Source organism: Manis pentadactyla, chromosome 6 (assembly GCF_030020395.1).
Source record: "Manis pentadactyla isolate mManPen7 chromosome 6, mManPen7.hap1, whole genome shotgun sequence".
Taxonomy (NCBI): domain Eukaryota; kingdom Metazoa; phylum Chordata; class Mammalia; order Pholidota; family Manidae; genus Manis; species Manis pentadactyla.
The window spans coordinates 25,293,353-25,307,945 of NC_080024.1; the positions used below are offsets into that span (position 1 = coordinate 25,293,353).

Below are 14,593 nucleotides of genomic sequence, written 5' to 3' on the forward strand. Positions count from 1 at the left end.
ACACACCTTCCCTGGCAGAGGAAGGGGTTTTTACTTCTAGAGACATCTCCATGACGTCTTTTACACTTTCCTGCTGCAGGGCCCCTGCTGGGGCACTCACTTCGGGAACTATTTGGGCCTCTGCTCTAGACTCCACTTGGCCCTTGCTGAGGCCCCTGGGTTGGTCTGAGACTTTAGCAGCCCCACACTCTTTCTTAGGAAGAGTGGCAGGTTTCTCTTCCTCAGCCATTGGACCCTCTAGTGTTTCTTCTTAGGGGTGAAAAAGATGTTGACATCATGACCACAGAACAATACATGAAATGACAGAAATATTATCCAAGGAACACTTTCAGCTCCATTTTACTGACCTCAGGCGAACCTCTTACCATTTGGAAGGGCAAATTAATACCCTAAATCCAATGTACGGTATGCATTTCCTGGGTAATTATTATGTATAATCTCTTAATAATGATGCCTTTTAAAGTCTCATTAAAAGGCTATTTGTTTTAAAACTTGAGAGCTGAAAGGGTTTTATTGTTCTATTACCCTTTTAATAGAAATAGCAGTAAGTTGCACACATGTGGAAAGCTTACTGGAAATAAGAGATTGTGCTGCTAGATAACAGATGGTTGTGAAAAGACAGATGCATTGATGTACTGAAAAAAAAAATCTTTAGATTTGTTAGACATGTGCTGTTTTCTCCAGTGCAAGAAGCCCCTGCATATGAATTTCTGATTATTTAAAACATGCAGACTCCACTAAAGAAATCTTTGGGAAGAAAGAAAGCCTGACCTTAAAATAATAGCCAACTGACTGCCTTAACAGCTTTATCATGATATCCACCAAAACTATTTGAAATATAATTTGTTTCATGTTTTTAAGGCAAAGGACTACCGAACTCAATGTATTTTACCTTCACTGCCATTGTACGATAATCGAGAGTGTAAACATTTTTAAGAGTAAGTATAATATTTTGAACAATAAGGTCCAGGTAAAATTTAATCTTACTATTTAGAGAAGTCTACCTCTGGGACACAACTGCTATCGTGCTGCTTAAACCCCTGAAGTAACAGTGATGTTGTTCATGTTTAGTTCTCTTGGACACTGAATAAGAAAGAAATGTGCATTTACCTATAAAGTCTTATTTCTGCAATTCGAAACAAAACCATCAGGGAAAGATAATTGAGTGGCAACCAAACTGCCAAAATGTCCTCCCCAAGGACGTATATCACATGGAAAAATGTTAACAATTAAAATGCAAAAGACAAACACATGAAGGTCGTGAATTATCATGCGCATTTGTTTCTCATTTACACTTCAAATGCCAGTGAAATAAACCCCATTCTATTGCTTAAGAAATTAGAGGGAAATATATAAGCTGTTTTATAATTCTGCGAATGGGAAATTCTTATGAAATACTGAGGAAACAATTATACATTGTTTAAATGGCCCTGTGAGAAGACTACAGATGGAAAGGAAAGGAATTTCTTTTTTAGAAAATATTAAAATCCTTGGGGCTGGTGGGGAGAGAACTACCTCATCTACTTCCTTGCATTTACCTTTCAGACACTTTCATTTTTGTAATTTAATTATGTAAGTAACATTTTAAAAATTCAGATTCTAACTTATTATTAAGGCAATTTTAATAATGCCATCAAACTAGAGATGTTGATGATCACTATGTGACTTTAATATAGCTGCTTTACTAATAATGCTACCTTATTGGATGAAGCCTAATCAATTGGATTTACATGTTTTCCAAATCTATGTAACCATTAAGCTTTCTATTTTCTCATTTTGTATAAATCATGTTTATTTCCACTTACTTAACACCTGTTTGTTATTCAAAAATTCACATATTTTTCTTAATAGTTTTAAACTCATACTATAAGAACTCAGTTTTTGCTCAATATGGGTATTTCTCCATCAAGTGTGTCTGAACCTTTGGTGCTCTTTGTTTTCCCAAGGACCCTTGAAGAACTTTAGTATCATGAATATCATTGGTGAAATATGAGCTTATTCCCCGTTGCCTTGGAACTATCTGCCTTGACATTATGAAAATAAATAAACTCTTCACTTTAGCAAGTTATTTTTCCCTATTTGAAAATAACCTCTTCACCTAAGCAAAAAAAGTTTAGCTCTAAACTACATAGTGAATGAGATAAATTGTAGCCCACCCCTGACACATTTTATCCTCACTATAGCCAGTTACACACTAGAGTCTCTCTCCCCTTATGACCAGGATCTCCAGCCTGATGAGGCTGGAATGACAAAGCCTTATTTTCCTTCACTTTAGCCCCGTTCTGCTGATGTGAGCCAAGACTCAGTCACCTGGGGGAGTCTCTGTAGTTTCAATAGATGACTAAGTGATTGGGAGAAATAATTTCACTCTATAATATGCATTCCACATTAAACACACTCATCAATCTTTCTCCCTTAAAAAGCTATCATGTTAACATAGCAATAAAGAGAAGACTAATTCTATTTAAGTAGCAATATCCATGGAGGAAAAATTATATTCAGTCATCTTCTTCAGTTTGGGAAAGTGAATGTAATTCTTCTCCCACTGGTTGATTTTCAGGGAGCAGGAAGGAAGAAGATCTTAACTGAACTTTTTTTGCCTCCTTCCTCCCTGCAACTGCCCCGCCCCTACTTTTTGTTTCTTCCTTCTTAGAAAAATGATATAGAAAAAGGATGCACTCACATGCCTCAATAAGGCTTCTAGCATACACACTTTTAGATATCTGGATGGACATAAGTTATATAGGGACTTGGCTTTCATATGGAAAAACCAGGTTCCTTTCCCTCTCTCCCCGCTAATGAAAGCACACCTAGTGTGATGAATGTGGTCAGAGCTGCAGGCTGGGGAGGAGGAGCAAAGGGGGACCATGCTTGGTTCACCTTTCTCCTGGTCTAAGTGGGCCTCTGACTCTGCACTGGGCTACTGGGGGGAACAGTAGAGGAAGTTCAGTGTGAGCTGAACAGAGGCTGCTCATAGTACTCCTCTCCAGAATTGCAAGGGTCGTCATCAGGCACAGACACCGAGACGGAGGGGGCTAGGAGTCTAGGCCTCTCCCTGCTGGTGGCAGGTTCGTGGCTGGGGAACCTGTGTAGAGGACCCACTTGATCCTCAGCCCCTTCATCTACAAACAGACACACAGGAAGAAACTGCAGGGAGAACTAGACAAGACAGACACAAGATCGGACAGACGAGACAACACCCGCACAAGAACAAATGGGCCACAGAAGCAGCACAGTGGGAGGGAGGGGATTCACAAGACCAAGCTGATGGAGGATGCGAGAGAGTGAATGTTCATGCTTCAGCAGCCACTGAATTTAAATTATCACATAGGGACCTGGCCATTAATGTAAATGAATCAAATGTTGACACCCCTACTGCATAATAGAAATTATCTATATATTCCCCTCAAACAAGCCAGAATAACCATGGAAACATTGGAATAGAAACAAAATATTACAATACAAAGGTATTCTTTGGAAGAAATTCTTTCAAGCAGATTAATTCTTCTCTGGCTTAGATCAATGTATTTACAAGAAAGAAGAAAGTTGTTAGGGTCTACACAATCATGGGGGAAACAGCCCTGTCTGAAGCACCACCTTATTATCTGGGATGCTCAAATAGCATTTTGGTTAATTTAATTTTAGTTAATGACTTTAACCAGAAAGTAATGTTTAAATTTCAATCCTTAAAAAAAATGTACAATGCATTATTCTTTGCCACCTTCCTAAGGAAAACACAGTCAGTAAAAGCTCTTTCTTGGATGCTAACTCCTAGGGGCAGCCCTTTGAACACTGGTTCTCACTGCACGACTGTGAAAGCATATGGTTTAAGAAAGTCCTAATAATATAAATTTGTTTTCCTGTGTTTTGCTTTTCTTCTGAAAGCTTAATTGAGACAGAATTAGCTGGTAATTTCTACACAGTTGACTTCAGTTCACAGACTTTATGCAGTTTCGTTTGCACTAGTGGTTCTTGGTGGTTTTTATATTTCAAACCCCTTGTTGAAATGCTAAAAGAACTGCTCTCATTTCTCTTTCCCTGTACCTTAGCTTGGAAATCTGCATTATTTAAGTATATTTCCTTAAATACACAAGTGTTGGTCAGTTTGCTTAGCATTTGGATTCTGGTACATTTCACTGAACTTTAAGGATGAAGTCAATGAACAATATTTAGCTTCTAATGTGGTACAGACACTGCAGCTCATCTCACCGACAGGGTCGGTTACTAAATGTGACAATCACTACTGACTTACTTATATAAGGAATTAATGTTTAATGTTTAAATATCATGACTTACAATATTCAGAACAAAGTCTATAGTATCTATCTCTATGATTTTTATCAAAGGTTTCTAACAAAATTTAAGCAGACAGAAATATAGCATTTATTTGAAAATGTACTGTATTTTCAGGGAAGTAACTTATTTTGAGCAACCAAATGTTGTCAACTGGAAAGAAGTCTGAAATCATAGGATACTATGTAAAAATTTTATAAAAAGAACACTTTCAGTCTTTTGAGCTCATTATTTACTGATTGTTCCACAGAATTGGTTTCTGGATCGGTGCTCAGAACTTTCTAAGCCATGATGCTTTTTACACCATGGGATAGCAGAAACCTAAAATTACATCTGATATTCTTAGTTCAACGAGGCACGATTTCTCAGCTGAGAATATAATTGGCTAAGATGTAGCCTACAACACTGGCTGAATCATAAGACCTGGGCTTGTCACATGGCCTAGCCATTCATATTTCCTCCATGACTCCCTGAGGCTGTAAACGCCTCATGTATGAAGTTACTTCTAAAATTTCTAATGTGTTCAACAGATTGCATGGAAAGGAAGTGAAAATGGCATGCATATTCACCTCTCTGCTTTTCCACATTTTTTGGGGAGTAGAGCAAACCGTAGTATAAAACTAAAGAATTTAAAACAGAGAGCTGGTAGCTTAAGGCAATATTCCTTGGATGCCTTAACCTTTTAAAGACAGGGCCTCCTCTTTCTTATTGCTGTTACTCTTTTCAAAAGTGAAAACAGCCCAGAGTCTTGCCTCAGAGATATAACATTTCAAAGAAAAAGTATTTTCTATGTTGAAAACTTTGACTCTAATCAGAGAACAACAAAAATGACCAAAAAAGGGCTGCAGTAGAGAAGTAGCTTCTCTGTAATATTTATCTGGCCCTGAGCCAGGCAACCTCAAAGAGCATGCCTGGCAAAGCCCATTCCCCTTTGGGTACTATGGGCTGTATGTACGCCACGTCTCTGTTTAGGACCTGTGAGCCTGAAGTTCAACACTACAAGTCCCAGAGATGGGCCAGGTACATGATGCTTAGAGGACCATGGCTAGCGGAGTTGCCTGGTTCCAGTGGTAGTAATAGAAGACAACAGCTCCTCATTTGCTATAGAATTGGGTATGGTGGGTACTCTTGGTTCATACCCAGCAGAGGTGGGATACATAATAATTATAAATAAATGAATTTTTGGTTTAAAATTGTTTGAAAAAAAAAAAGAATGGTTTGAAAAAAAAAAAGAAATTAGTGTAGTAACTTGTAACAAGAAAACTCCCCTTGGAAGATCACATCTTATGGTCCCACAGGAAGAGCCTAAATGAGACACAGCTTTAGGGATGCAATGGAGCCGAGGCTGCAGGGAAGAAGATTTGGGTTTGAATTCTTGACAAGCCATTTACTAGCTATGATATCCTGGGCAACATGGAAGTGAGTATTATTCATCTCTGTGAATTGCTGGGAAGATTAAATGAGAAGATATCTGAGACAGTGCCAGCATCTTTGTCTTCAGTACATACGGGCAAACTGTCGTGTACCCTTGCTCCTTCCTTTCATTTGACTCATCAGAACTAGACTTGAGAGATATATGAAAATATCTCTCAATATTCATTTTGTAACAATTAGTTTCGCTGTTTAAGGTCAGCACTGAATGCCTCTTTTTATTATAAGTACTCATGCTTTTGGGATCTCTGCTTTTGTGATATTTTTAAAGGATAAGGTAGCCTTATAAACCTTGGATTTTTACATAGTTCTGCACAGTGAAAATCTTAAAAAAAAATAGCTTGGTTTCAGTGGAGGAATGAGTTTTCCTTAGTTTGATTACATACGAGCCTTTTCATTTTAAAGCGTTTGAAAATTGACATTGGGTTAAAGTAAGGTTTGCCTCTCCAGGCCCAGCCTTGAGTCAGCCCCCTTTCATTTTTAAGAGAGACTGTCTCTTGGGGTGTCAGTGACTTAGTGATTTTGCCAGATCTGGTATCACAGCTTCCACTCCACAGCCTGGGTGGGGCTGCTGGCTCCATTTACATTGTTTTCCACCATCTCTAAGCCCTTTCCATTCTGCAGGGCTTTGACTGAGGACTCCTCAGTTCGCCAACTGTGTTTGCTGCTCCAGAGTGATACTGCCAGGAAAACGCTTTCAGATCAGCAATTATAATATTGCCACATTACTGACACAGGAAAACACCACTCCAGGATTCTGGAGCAAACCTAAAAGGGCGGAAGATTCCTGGTTCTGTTTCCAGATGAGTCCACTGTTCTTGCATGGGCTTCCAAATTCTAACATTTCAGTACAAATGACAAGTGTTATGGTTAGGCCAAAAAGAAAAAGGAGATTAACTGGAAAACATCATAACTTGTACAATATTGGTTCACTGTACCTGGGTTTCCTTTCTAAATATGCTTTGTTTATTTTTTTCATCAAAACCCTTTGTTTCCCAGAAAAAGCACATAGTCTTAGATTATTAATATTATATTAATTATAGTAAATGAATATTCATAACAGTAAATGAATATTCATAACATCTGGAATTATTTTTAGTGGAGGCTTTCATGCTTGGGAAAGAACAGCTTTTAAAATGTTTGATCATTAAGAAAAAGTAGGCATACCCTCAAAATCATTGAATTACTTAATCTAATCCAAGAGCTCTCTTACATTTGTAGAAAAAGGATTGGACTGTGACAGTCACTCTGCCTTTAGATTAACATTGCTTTGAAGACGTGTTGAGGAAGATAAAAAATTTGCTAAATGAAAAAAACCTCTCTCTCTGCTTTCTGCCTCATCTGCTATGAACAATACATTAATGGAATTTTGGCTGGGTCTTTGTATACCAATTGGTTTGAAAAATTAAAGAGTTGAATCCTGTCCTGTGACTTTTCACTAATTTATTTTCTGATAAAACAACACCCCCTACCCCCAACCCACAATTGTTACACATACCTTACGCACAAATTAAAATAAAAGAGAGGGGCTAGTTTGATTGTCTAGACCACATATCTTTCATATATTTAAAATGAGAATATTGCATGGTCTTTTAAATTAATGAGATAGAGTTTATAAAATACATAATCTTTTTAAAAATTACTAAAAAAATGGTTACCCCTTTAAAAGCCAATCATTAGACCTTCATATAGTTTAATGCTTTCTTTTGAAAAAATAAAAAATAATAATTCAATAAAAACACAAGTTTGATTTGGAAAATGTTAAGAATAAAATGTCTTCAAATTACTTTTAGTAAGAAGCAAGTTGACATTTTCTCGAAATACACTGAAACAGCTTGGGGAAAGCAATCCCAAAATTTAAGGCAACAGTAACTACGGAAAGTGACATCCAAGTTACCAAAACATGAAAATGATTCTGTATTTTATTCACATTTTCATTCTGTCCATTATATCACCCTCCAGAAAGCAGACTCGGTGAACTCCCACGTGGATGGGAAGACTCTACTGCCCTTTCTGCTCCAAGTCCCATAGAAGGGTAAGAAGAGTAAATCACTTGACTTCCGGCTGACTTTGGAGTCAATATCATGCCCCTCTCTGGGTTAAGAGGACTCTCAGACACTTGAAAGGCTTTCGGTAGGGGTTCAGAAACATTTTCAATGACCTGAGGGGAAGTATAGCTGTCAAGGAAGGCCTGCCTCAGCATCCCGGGGGAATCCAGGCCCCTGCACCCAGCTGGCCGCTGCTTACCCTCAAACTCCCCCACCACTCTCTCCCCGTCACTCACTAGCCAAGGGGCTCCTTCAGTTCCCAGAACACTTCATGCTCTTGCCCACCTGAGTGCCCTTGTAAATCCTCTTGCCCCAAATGCCACTTTCCCCAATCTTTGCTGGACCAAACACTTCCTTCTGCTTCTGGGCTCAGCATCCAGGAGAATAACATGTCTCTTGTTCTATCTTAAAGCTCTCTGTTCTTTTCCTTAATAGTGCTAATCCAATTTGAAATTAAGATAACCTTATCTATTGGGCTTCTGTCTTCCCCCAGACCATGTGCTCTTTACAAGCTGGATTCATGTCTGTTTTCCTCATTAGTGGATTCCCAAAATTTGAAGAGAGCAGGTACATTGAGGTGCTCCACAAAAATGTGCCAAATTAATGGATGACATAGGCCAAAAAGAATCTTTCAAATCTATGAATTAAAGGATAAAATCACATTTTCAGGGAATTCACTAATAATAAGTGGCAGTTATGACATGGATTGTATGTGTTAATTTTAGCCCCCCAAATTTTTGTTTATTACCTATAATAAACTAGTTTGTTACCTTTATTTTGGGCACTAAAATAGAAAAATGGTCTTAATTTAAGAAAGAAAAACTTCACTAAAAAAGAAGTTTATGTTTATAAATTTGTGGCAAAAACAATTTATAGTTTATAGCTCAATAATTTAGGAAAATCTGTATTTAGGAAATCAAAGAATATCTTAAATTAGCTAATCACAAATTATAAAAAGACAGTCTTCTGTGATGCTATTCAATTTCTAACACAGTAAATCTCTAAAATGAACAACAAAAGGAGAAGTAAATGAAAAAAAAGAATAAAGTGGAAGAGTACTAAAATTCTGATTTTAGTACATGAAAAGTAAATTTACTGAAACAATTGAGCTGTAGCTCTCCTTGGCCTTCTCCTGTAACTCTCAAGCAATACGCAAAAGTTAACTGACTTAAGTCAGAAAACCCATAATAATTTGCTTTTCAATAATGCCTTTCATCTCGATTCTGAATGAATATTCTTCAAAGGCCTCCCTCTGTTTTATCAACAGAGAACTGAAAAGCTGACACAGCATTCTGCACGGAGTAAACGCATAAATAGATTCACGGACAATACCAGGTCTCAGCAGGAAAGAAGCCAGGATCTCAGCTTCCAGTTCACTGTTCTTAGTATCAGATTCATTCACTGACTTCTTCATTTATTCATTAAAACTGATTGAGAGTTTGCTACAGGCCAGGCCCTGGGGAACGCCTTGGCAGTGCAATGGTGAGCAAAACAGAGACAATTCCTGGCAGTGCTTTTATAAGGAAGTGGCTGGTTGGTTTCATCAGTACATTTATTTTTGTTCAGTTCCCTATAAGATAGGATTCTCTCTGTCAAAACATCCTCCGTTAAGTAAACTGGTTCTCTTAGTTATTCTGGCAATTTAAACACAGAGTTGTTTTCCTTTATCAAGCAGACTCTTCCTCTTTAACATATTCCTCTACTTCTGATTTTATATAGATAAATGATTACACATTTATTTAAAGGTTCTGTTTCTTCTGGACTATTTGAGACAACTCCCAGGCTGGGTCACATACTAACTAACTAATACTAAAGTCTAGGGGTTATGGATTAATGTAATTTACCCTTTTTCGGAAGACAAACCTCAAAAAGTCCAAGAGGCCTTACCTGCCTCCACTGCAACAGTCCGTTCTGAGGCTGGTGATGGGGGTGGAGAAGGAGGCAGATTAGCTGTCTCTTCAGCTGCTAAAGACCAAACAATGGAAAAATAAGACACAACAATTAATCCCATTAGATGTGTAGGCAGTTCTGTCATCTGTAAAAAGGCCTCTCTATGAAATTTAGGGAAAGATCCAATAGTAAGCTGCATGTGACTTATTTTTAGCCCCATGACCTGATTCACATATTTTTGAAAACCTAAAAAGAAGAGCATTTAATATTTAAAAAAATATAATTTTGTCTTCTCCATAAAAATGGATTAGAAATGTCTGCTAAAATACTATCATTAATCCTATTGATTTGTATCTGCTTGTTTGATCAACAAAATATTTTTATTTCATACTTAAAAAATTTTTATTTTATACCATCTACTATATTCAAATACACCCAGGGAAGCATTTTAGTTTGGTTTTGGCTTGACTGACTGAAAAAAATATTAGAAACTCTGTATTGCTCAACTACTTGACTTGCAAACAAACGTTACCTTGATCATTCAGTTATCATAAGTGATATGCTTTTTAAACATTTTGTCTATTGAGTCTAATGTCAAAACCTATCTTCTGTCTGTGCTCGCAGAGAAGAAAAGTGAAGCTGTCACAGCCTCAGGCAACTGTCAGACAAACTATATACCAGTGGGATCTGAGCAGTCCTCTGGCTTGGGGACGACACATGAAGGAGAGAAGAGAAAGGTTCTAAAGATGCAACTCATTCGCAGTTGACTTTAAGTTTTTCTCTTCAAGACACTTAATGTTTTTTATAACCACTTACATGATTTTAAGGGATTTCCAAAGGAAATATGTATCAGGCAAGGCCAGTGGTAAAATCTATTTTAAAAATTGTGAATTTCAGTTTCATTAAGCAGTTAGTAAAGGACGCTTTGGGATGCTGGGCAACCTTTCTGTGCCTTGAGTCTTTTACATTATATATTTCAAGGTTACAAATTTCAAAAGGGGGAGGTTTATTTAAAAAAATAGAAGTGAACCACAAACAGAAGATTAATGCTTTGATAAAATAATTTTTCCCTCTCTGTTTTAAAAGAAAAACAATCCTTGATAACCAAAGAATGTTTTATTGAAAATAAAAAGAGTATTTTTAATTATTCTGGGAAAGAAGAATTTTTTATTGCTTATATTTTGGTAGACAATTGAAGAAGTACTGCTTAGAATATCAAATGTTGTGGATAATGTCAAATTCTAAGGAAGAAAAATGGGTATGTACTATTTTTAGGCTTTAAAAGCCCTATCTTTCTATGGATTAGTTATATGTGTTTGAAATAACATAGGTTGAACCTAAAGGAGTTTTCTTCCTTGTGTTTCTGCATGTATACACACAGACTATCTACCTATCTACCTACCTACCTACCTGTCTGTCTGAGAGTAGGGGCAGCAAGCCTCTGGCTGAGTGTGCTTTCCTGGACAACCACCATTCCATTACCCGCTTGGCTCTAGAAGGCATTTGACTTGCAACCTTGGGAGAGAACACTGCTATCTCAGTGCCCTCAGAGGCATCAAGACCAGCACCTCAAATGGCATATGAAGTCACTGATGATTCTACCAAAGCCCTGGCTACAGGTTTTGTGCAGCTAGATGAGGACCCAAAGACAACAGCATAGATGGTCATTCACCAAAACCCATAAAGGTAAACAGTCATCTCTAACTAAAGTATTAGTATATTTTCCTTATGACTGGGGACCATGCCATTAAAATACGTTGGTTTTTAAAAATAATAACTATCTACAGTGGTCGAAAAATTAAGGACAATTAAGGAGCCAAGTCTAATTATAAGTTTATCACTGAAAGACTAACCAGATACCATAGATGACCCTACTGAGGAGGTGGAGGTAAGTTCCAGTGCATCCCAACAGAGGGCTCTGATGGATGCTGCATGTAAAGATGAGATGCGGATGTGATCTGTCTTTGAAGAAGATCTGTTCCTGCGATTAGGATGCAGCAGATAAAGTCCCTGACCTGAGGTTCTTTCACATTTACCTATAGGCAGAGCTGCAAGCTGATCTTTATGCTGAGATTCTTTTTCTTGTTCACCTTTCAGGACCGCTACAGCCTCAGCTGTGACTACTTGAACTATCCTTGCAGACACCTCCTCTGTAATAAATAGGAACAACAAAAAGAAATAAAATGATGAGACATCTAAAACTGGTAGCAAACAGGAAAAGTAATCAAACAGTTTAGGTGACCAGAATTCCATTCTCTGTCTTCCCCCAAAATAAGGATAATAGAATTTATTAAATTGCAGATAAAGCAAGAATGCACATATCACAACCAAAAGAAGAAAGAAGAAAGAATAGGAACTGACACTGGAGCTACGCAGAATGAGAGAAAGATAATCAATTTGTATGTCAGTTTATTTTTTAAAAGTTGTTTATACAAACAATTTAATTTTTTGTACCTAGTGAAGCAAATTCAAAGAGAGCAGAGGTTTCATTTTATATTTAGCTTAATATATGCTTTGTAGTTTTCTAGAAAAATGTCATTAAAGTAAATTTCTCTGCTGATTTGCGAAAACACCATGACTTAAAACCTAAAAAAGATGCTTCAAAATGTGAATTTGTGATTAAATAGCATTATTCTTCAGGATCAGTGTGAGCAAGCCTGAATAAGAAAAACCTAGGGAGATAAAATTAGAATGACATACATGGAAATGATGTATCAGATGGTCTCTTTCTAAAGAGCTACGGCTTTTCTAGGTAGCAGATGTTTCAAAGATCTTTAAGGCCATATGATATGTACTTACCTAGTCATGCAATAACTTCATTAAAGAAGAGGGGCCTTTGTCATTAAAATGATCAATCTGTGAGATGCCACATAGCTAATTTTTGGCTTGAAATGGGATCTACTAGAACATATCAATGCTAATTTTGTATCACCTCGTCAAAAAAATGTTCAAGAAATGATATTTTACTATGATCAAGCAAAAATGAAAGAAGCCTTTTAATAAAAATATATTCTAGATTAGAAATAAATTCTACAGAATTTAACTTTCACTATCTTTATATAAAAATGTCTACTGCTAGTAAGCGGGTTTAGAAACAAGTTGTATTGGACAAGGTGGGGGTGGGCAGGATTTGTTCTCATAATTTTGGTCAAGATTTTAGAATGAATATTTTATTGAAAAAATTTTTTTATTACAGTTATGATCAGAATCTGCACATTCACAAGCAGGTTGGGAGAGATCTGCCTGTGTTTCCCTGGGTCACTTAGATTCTGCCTGCTCTGGAAACTCTTCCTCACCCCACTCAGAATGACAGAATATAATGCTTAAGAATCAGGCTTTTTTGGGTGAGCAATCCACTTCAACAGAATTCATTTGAATTTTAAAGCTGAATTACCTGATTGAGTATGTTTGTCTTTTTAAAATAGCCACTTGACAATGTAAAGTGATACTTCAGTTTCTGCAAAATAATATCATTTGTTTTAAATGGGAAGTAGTAGAATAATTGGATTTTATTGGTTTTATTGTTTCAGAGAAAATTCATAAAATCTGAATTGCACAGTTGATTAGGAGTTTGCAAATAAAATAATTTTATATTTGTATATATTTAAGCAAAACTTGTAAGAAAAGTAATTTAACCCAAACTTGGGAGAACTAATCATTTTTTCTTTAAAGGAATTTAACAGGTTTCAAGAAGTGCTATTTTAGAATAATCAGGCTGTGTGGGAGCCAAGTTTATGACATACTCATTTTGTAGGGTGGGGGAAATAATATTGTTAAACCTTTCATATAGGAAATAACACATTGCCGAATATTAATTTCAGAGTGAATTTAGAAAAACATGAGCATAGGATTACTCTGGGGGTTTCAAGTGGTTCAATCAATTTAAAAGTTTCTTCTAAGCAAGGGCTTGTCATCAGCATAGATATGGCAACTTCACCCAAGGAGAGATGGTCTTCTCCAAATGGAGGTCTCATCAGCACATCTCCTGGGTGAGTCATGCACTTATAGCCTAGGACCTGGGATAGGAGCAAATTCACTCAGTGATTGGGAAAAGTTCAGGGACGATTAATGGTAAATGCACCAAAAAACACAAAAGCTGAAGAGAGTCACAAAATCAGATCCATAAAAATAAAAATGTAAGAGTTATGGTATGTGTATGTGATCATATGCATAATTTCCTCATTCTACAAATATCTATTAAATGCCTCTATTCATCCATGCATCCATGCATCCAGCTATCCACCATCTATCCATCATATCTTTCCATTAAGGAAATTACTGTCTTTTATAGTATACATTAGAGGAAGTTACATGGAATTTAATTCAGAGAAACATGGTACAAATTCCAGCATGCTGCTTTCTAATTATTTCATCCTAAAAAATTTACTTAAACTCTTTGGGTTTCAATGCCTCATGCATAAGACGGAAATAATAATAGTGCCTATTATTTTATAATATTGTTAAACCTTTTAACAATTGTTGTGGGAACTCAATTACATTATTATACAATAGGCTTGGCATGTCAAGGAACTCAAATTAAAAGAAGACCTCCAAATAGTTCTTCACCAGGGTATCTCTATTTTCCCCAGTCATACAATCTTCTGGATCTTCTACCTGAGTGCTTCTACTTTAAAGAAAGAGCAACAGCAATATGTGTGAAGAAGGGTCCAGCCCAACCAGGTTATTATTATAATGAACACCAGATAATACAGTTAATCCACAATCATCTATGTTGATGCCAGGGATACTATTTTTTTCTAGACAAAGCCAGAGGGAAGCAAATACTGTCTTTATATTTATTTTCTGGCTCCATACTCACTTTCCTGGCTGTGTAGGTCCTGTGTTACAATCTGCTCTAGATTCCTGCCAGCAAATCCCAATTGAGGACTGTCTTCTAGACAGTGCTCCAAAAGGCCGGATAACCCCTATCT

General features: G+C 36.8%; 1 protein-coding gene across 22 annotated transcripts in view; it reads right to left on the reverse strand.

Moving 5' to 3' along the window:
* MAP2 (microtubule associated protein 2) overlaps positions 1-14,593 on the reverse strand; it is a 283,777-nt gene that overhangs the window by 39,962 nt on the left and 229,222 nt on the right. For 14 of the 22 annotated variants that reach the window (XM_057503611.1, XM_057503610.1, XM_057503605.1 and 11 more), the window contains 2 exons: positions 11,699-11,812; positions 9,660-9,737 (listed from right to left, as the gene is read on the reverse strand). In XM_057503611.1, the coding sequence (XP_057359594.1) occupies positions 9,660-9,737; positions 11,699-11,812 (192 nt within the window). The remainder of the gene's footprint in view (positions 1-9,659; positions 9,738-11,698; positions 11,813-14,593) is intronic. The other 8 variants (XM_057503612.1, XM_057503606.1, XM_057503621.1 and 5 more) reach the window with 2 other exon arrangements.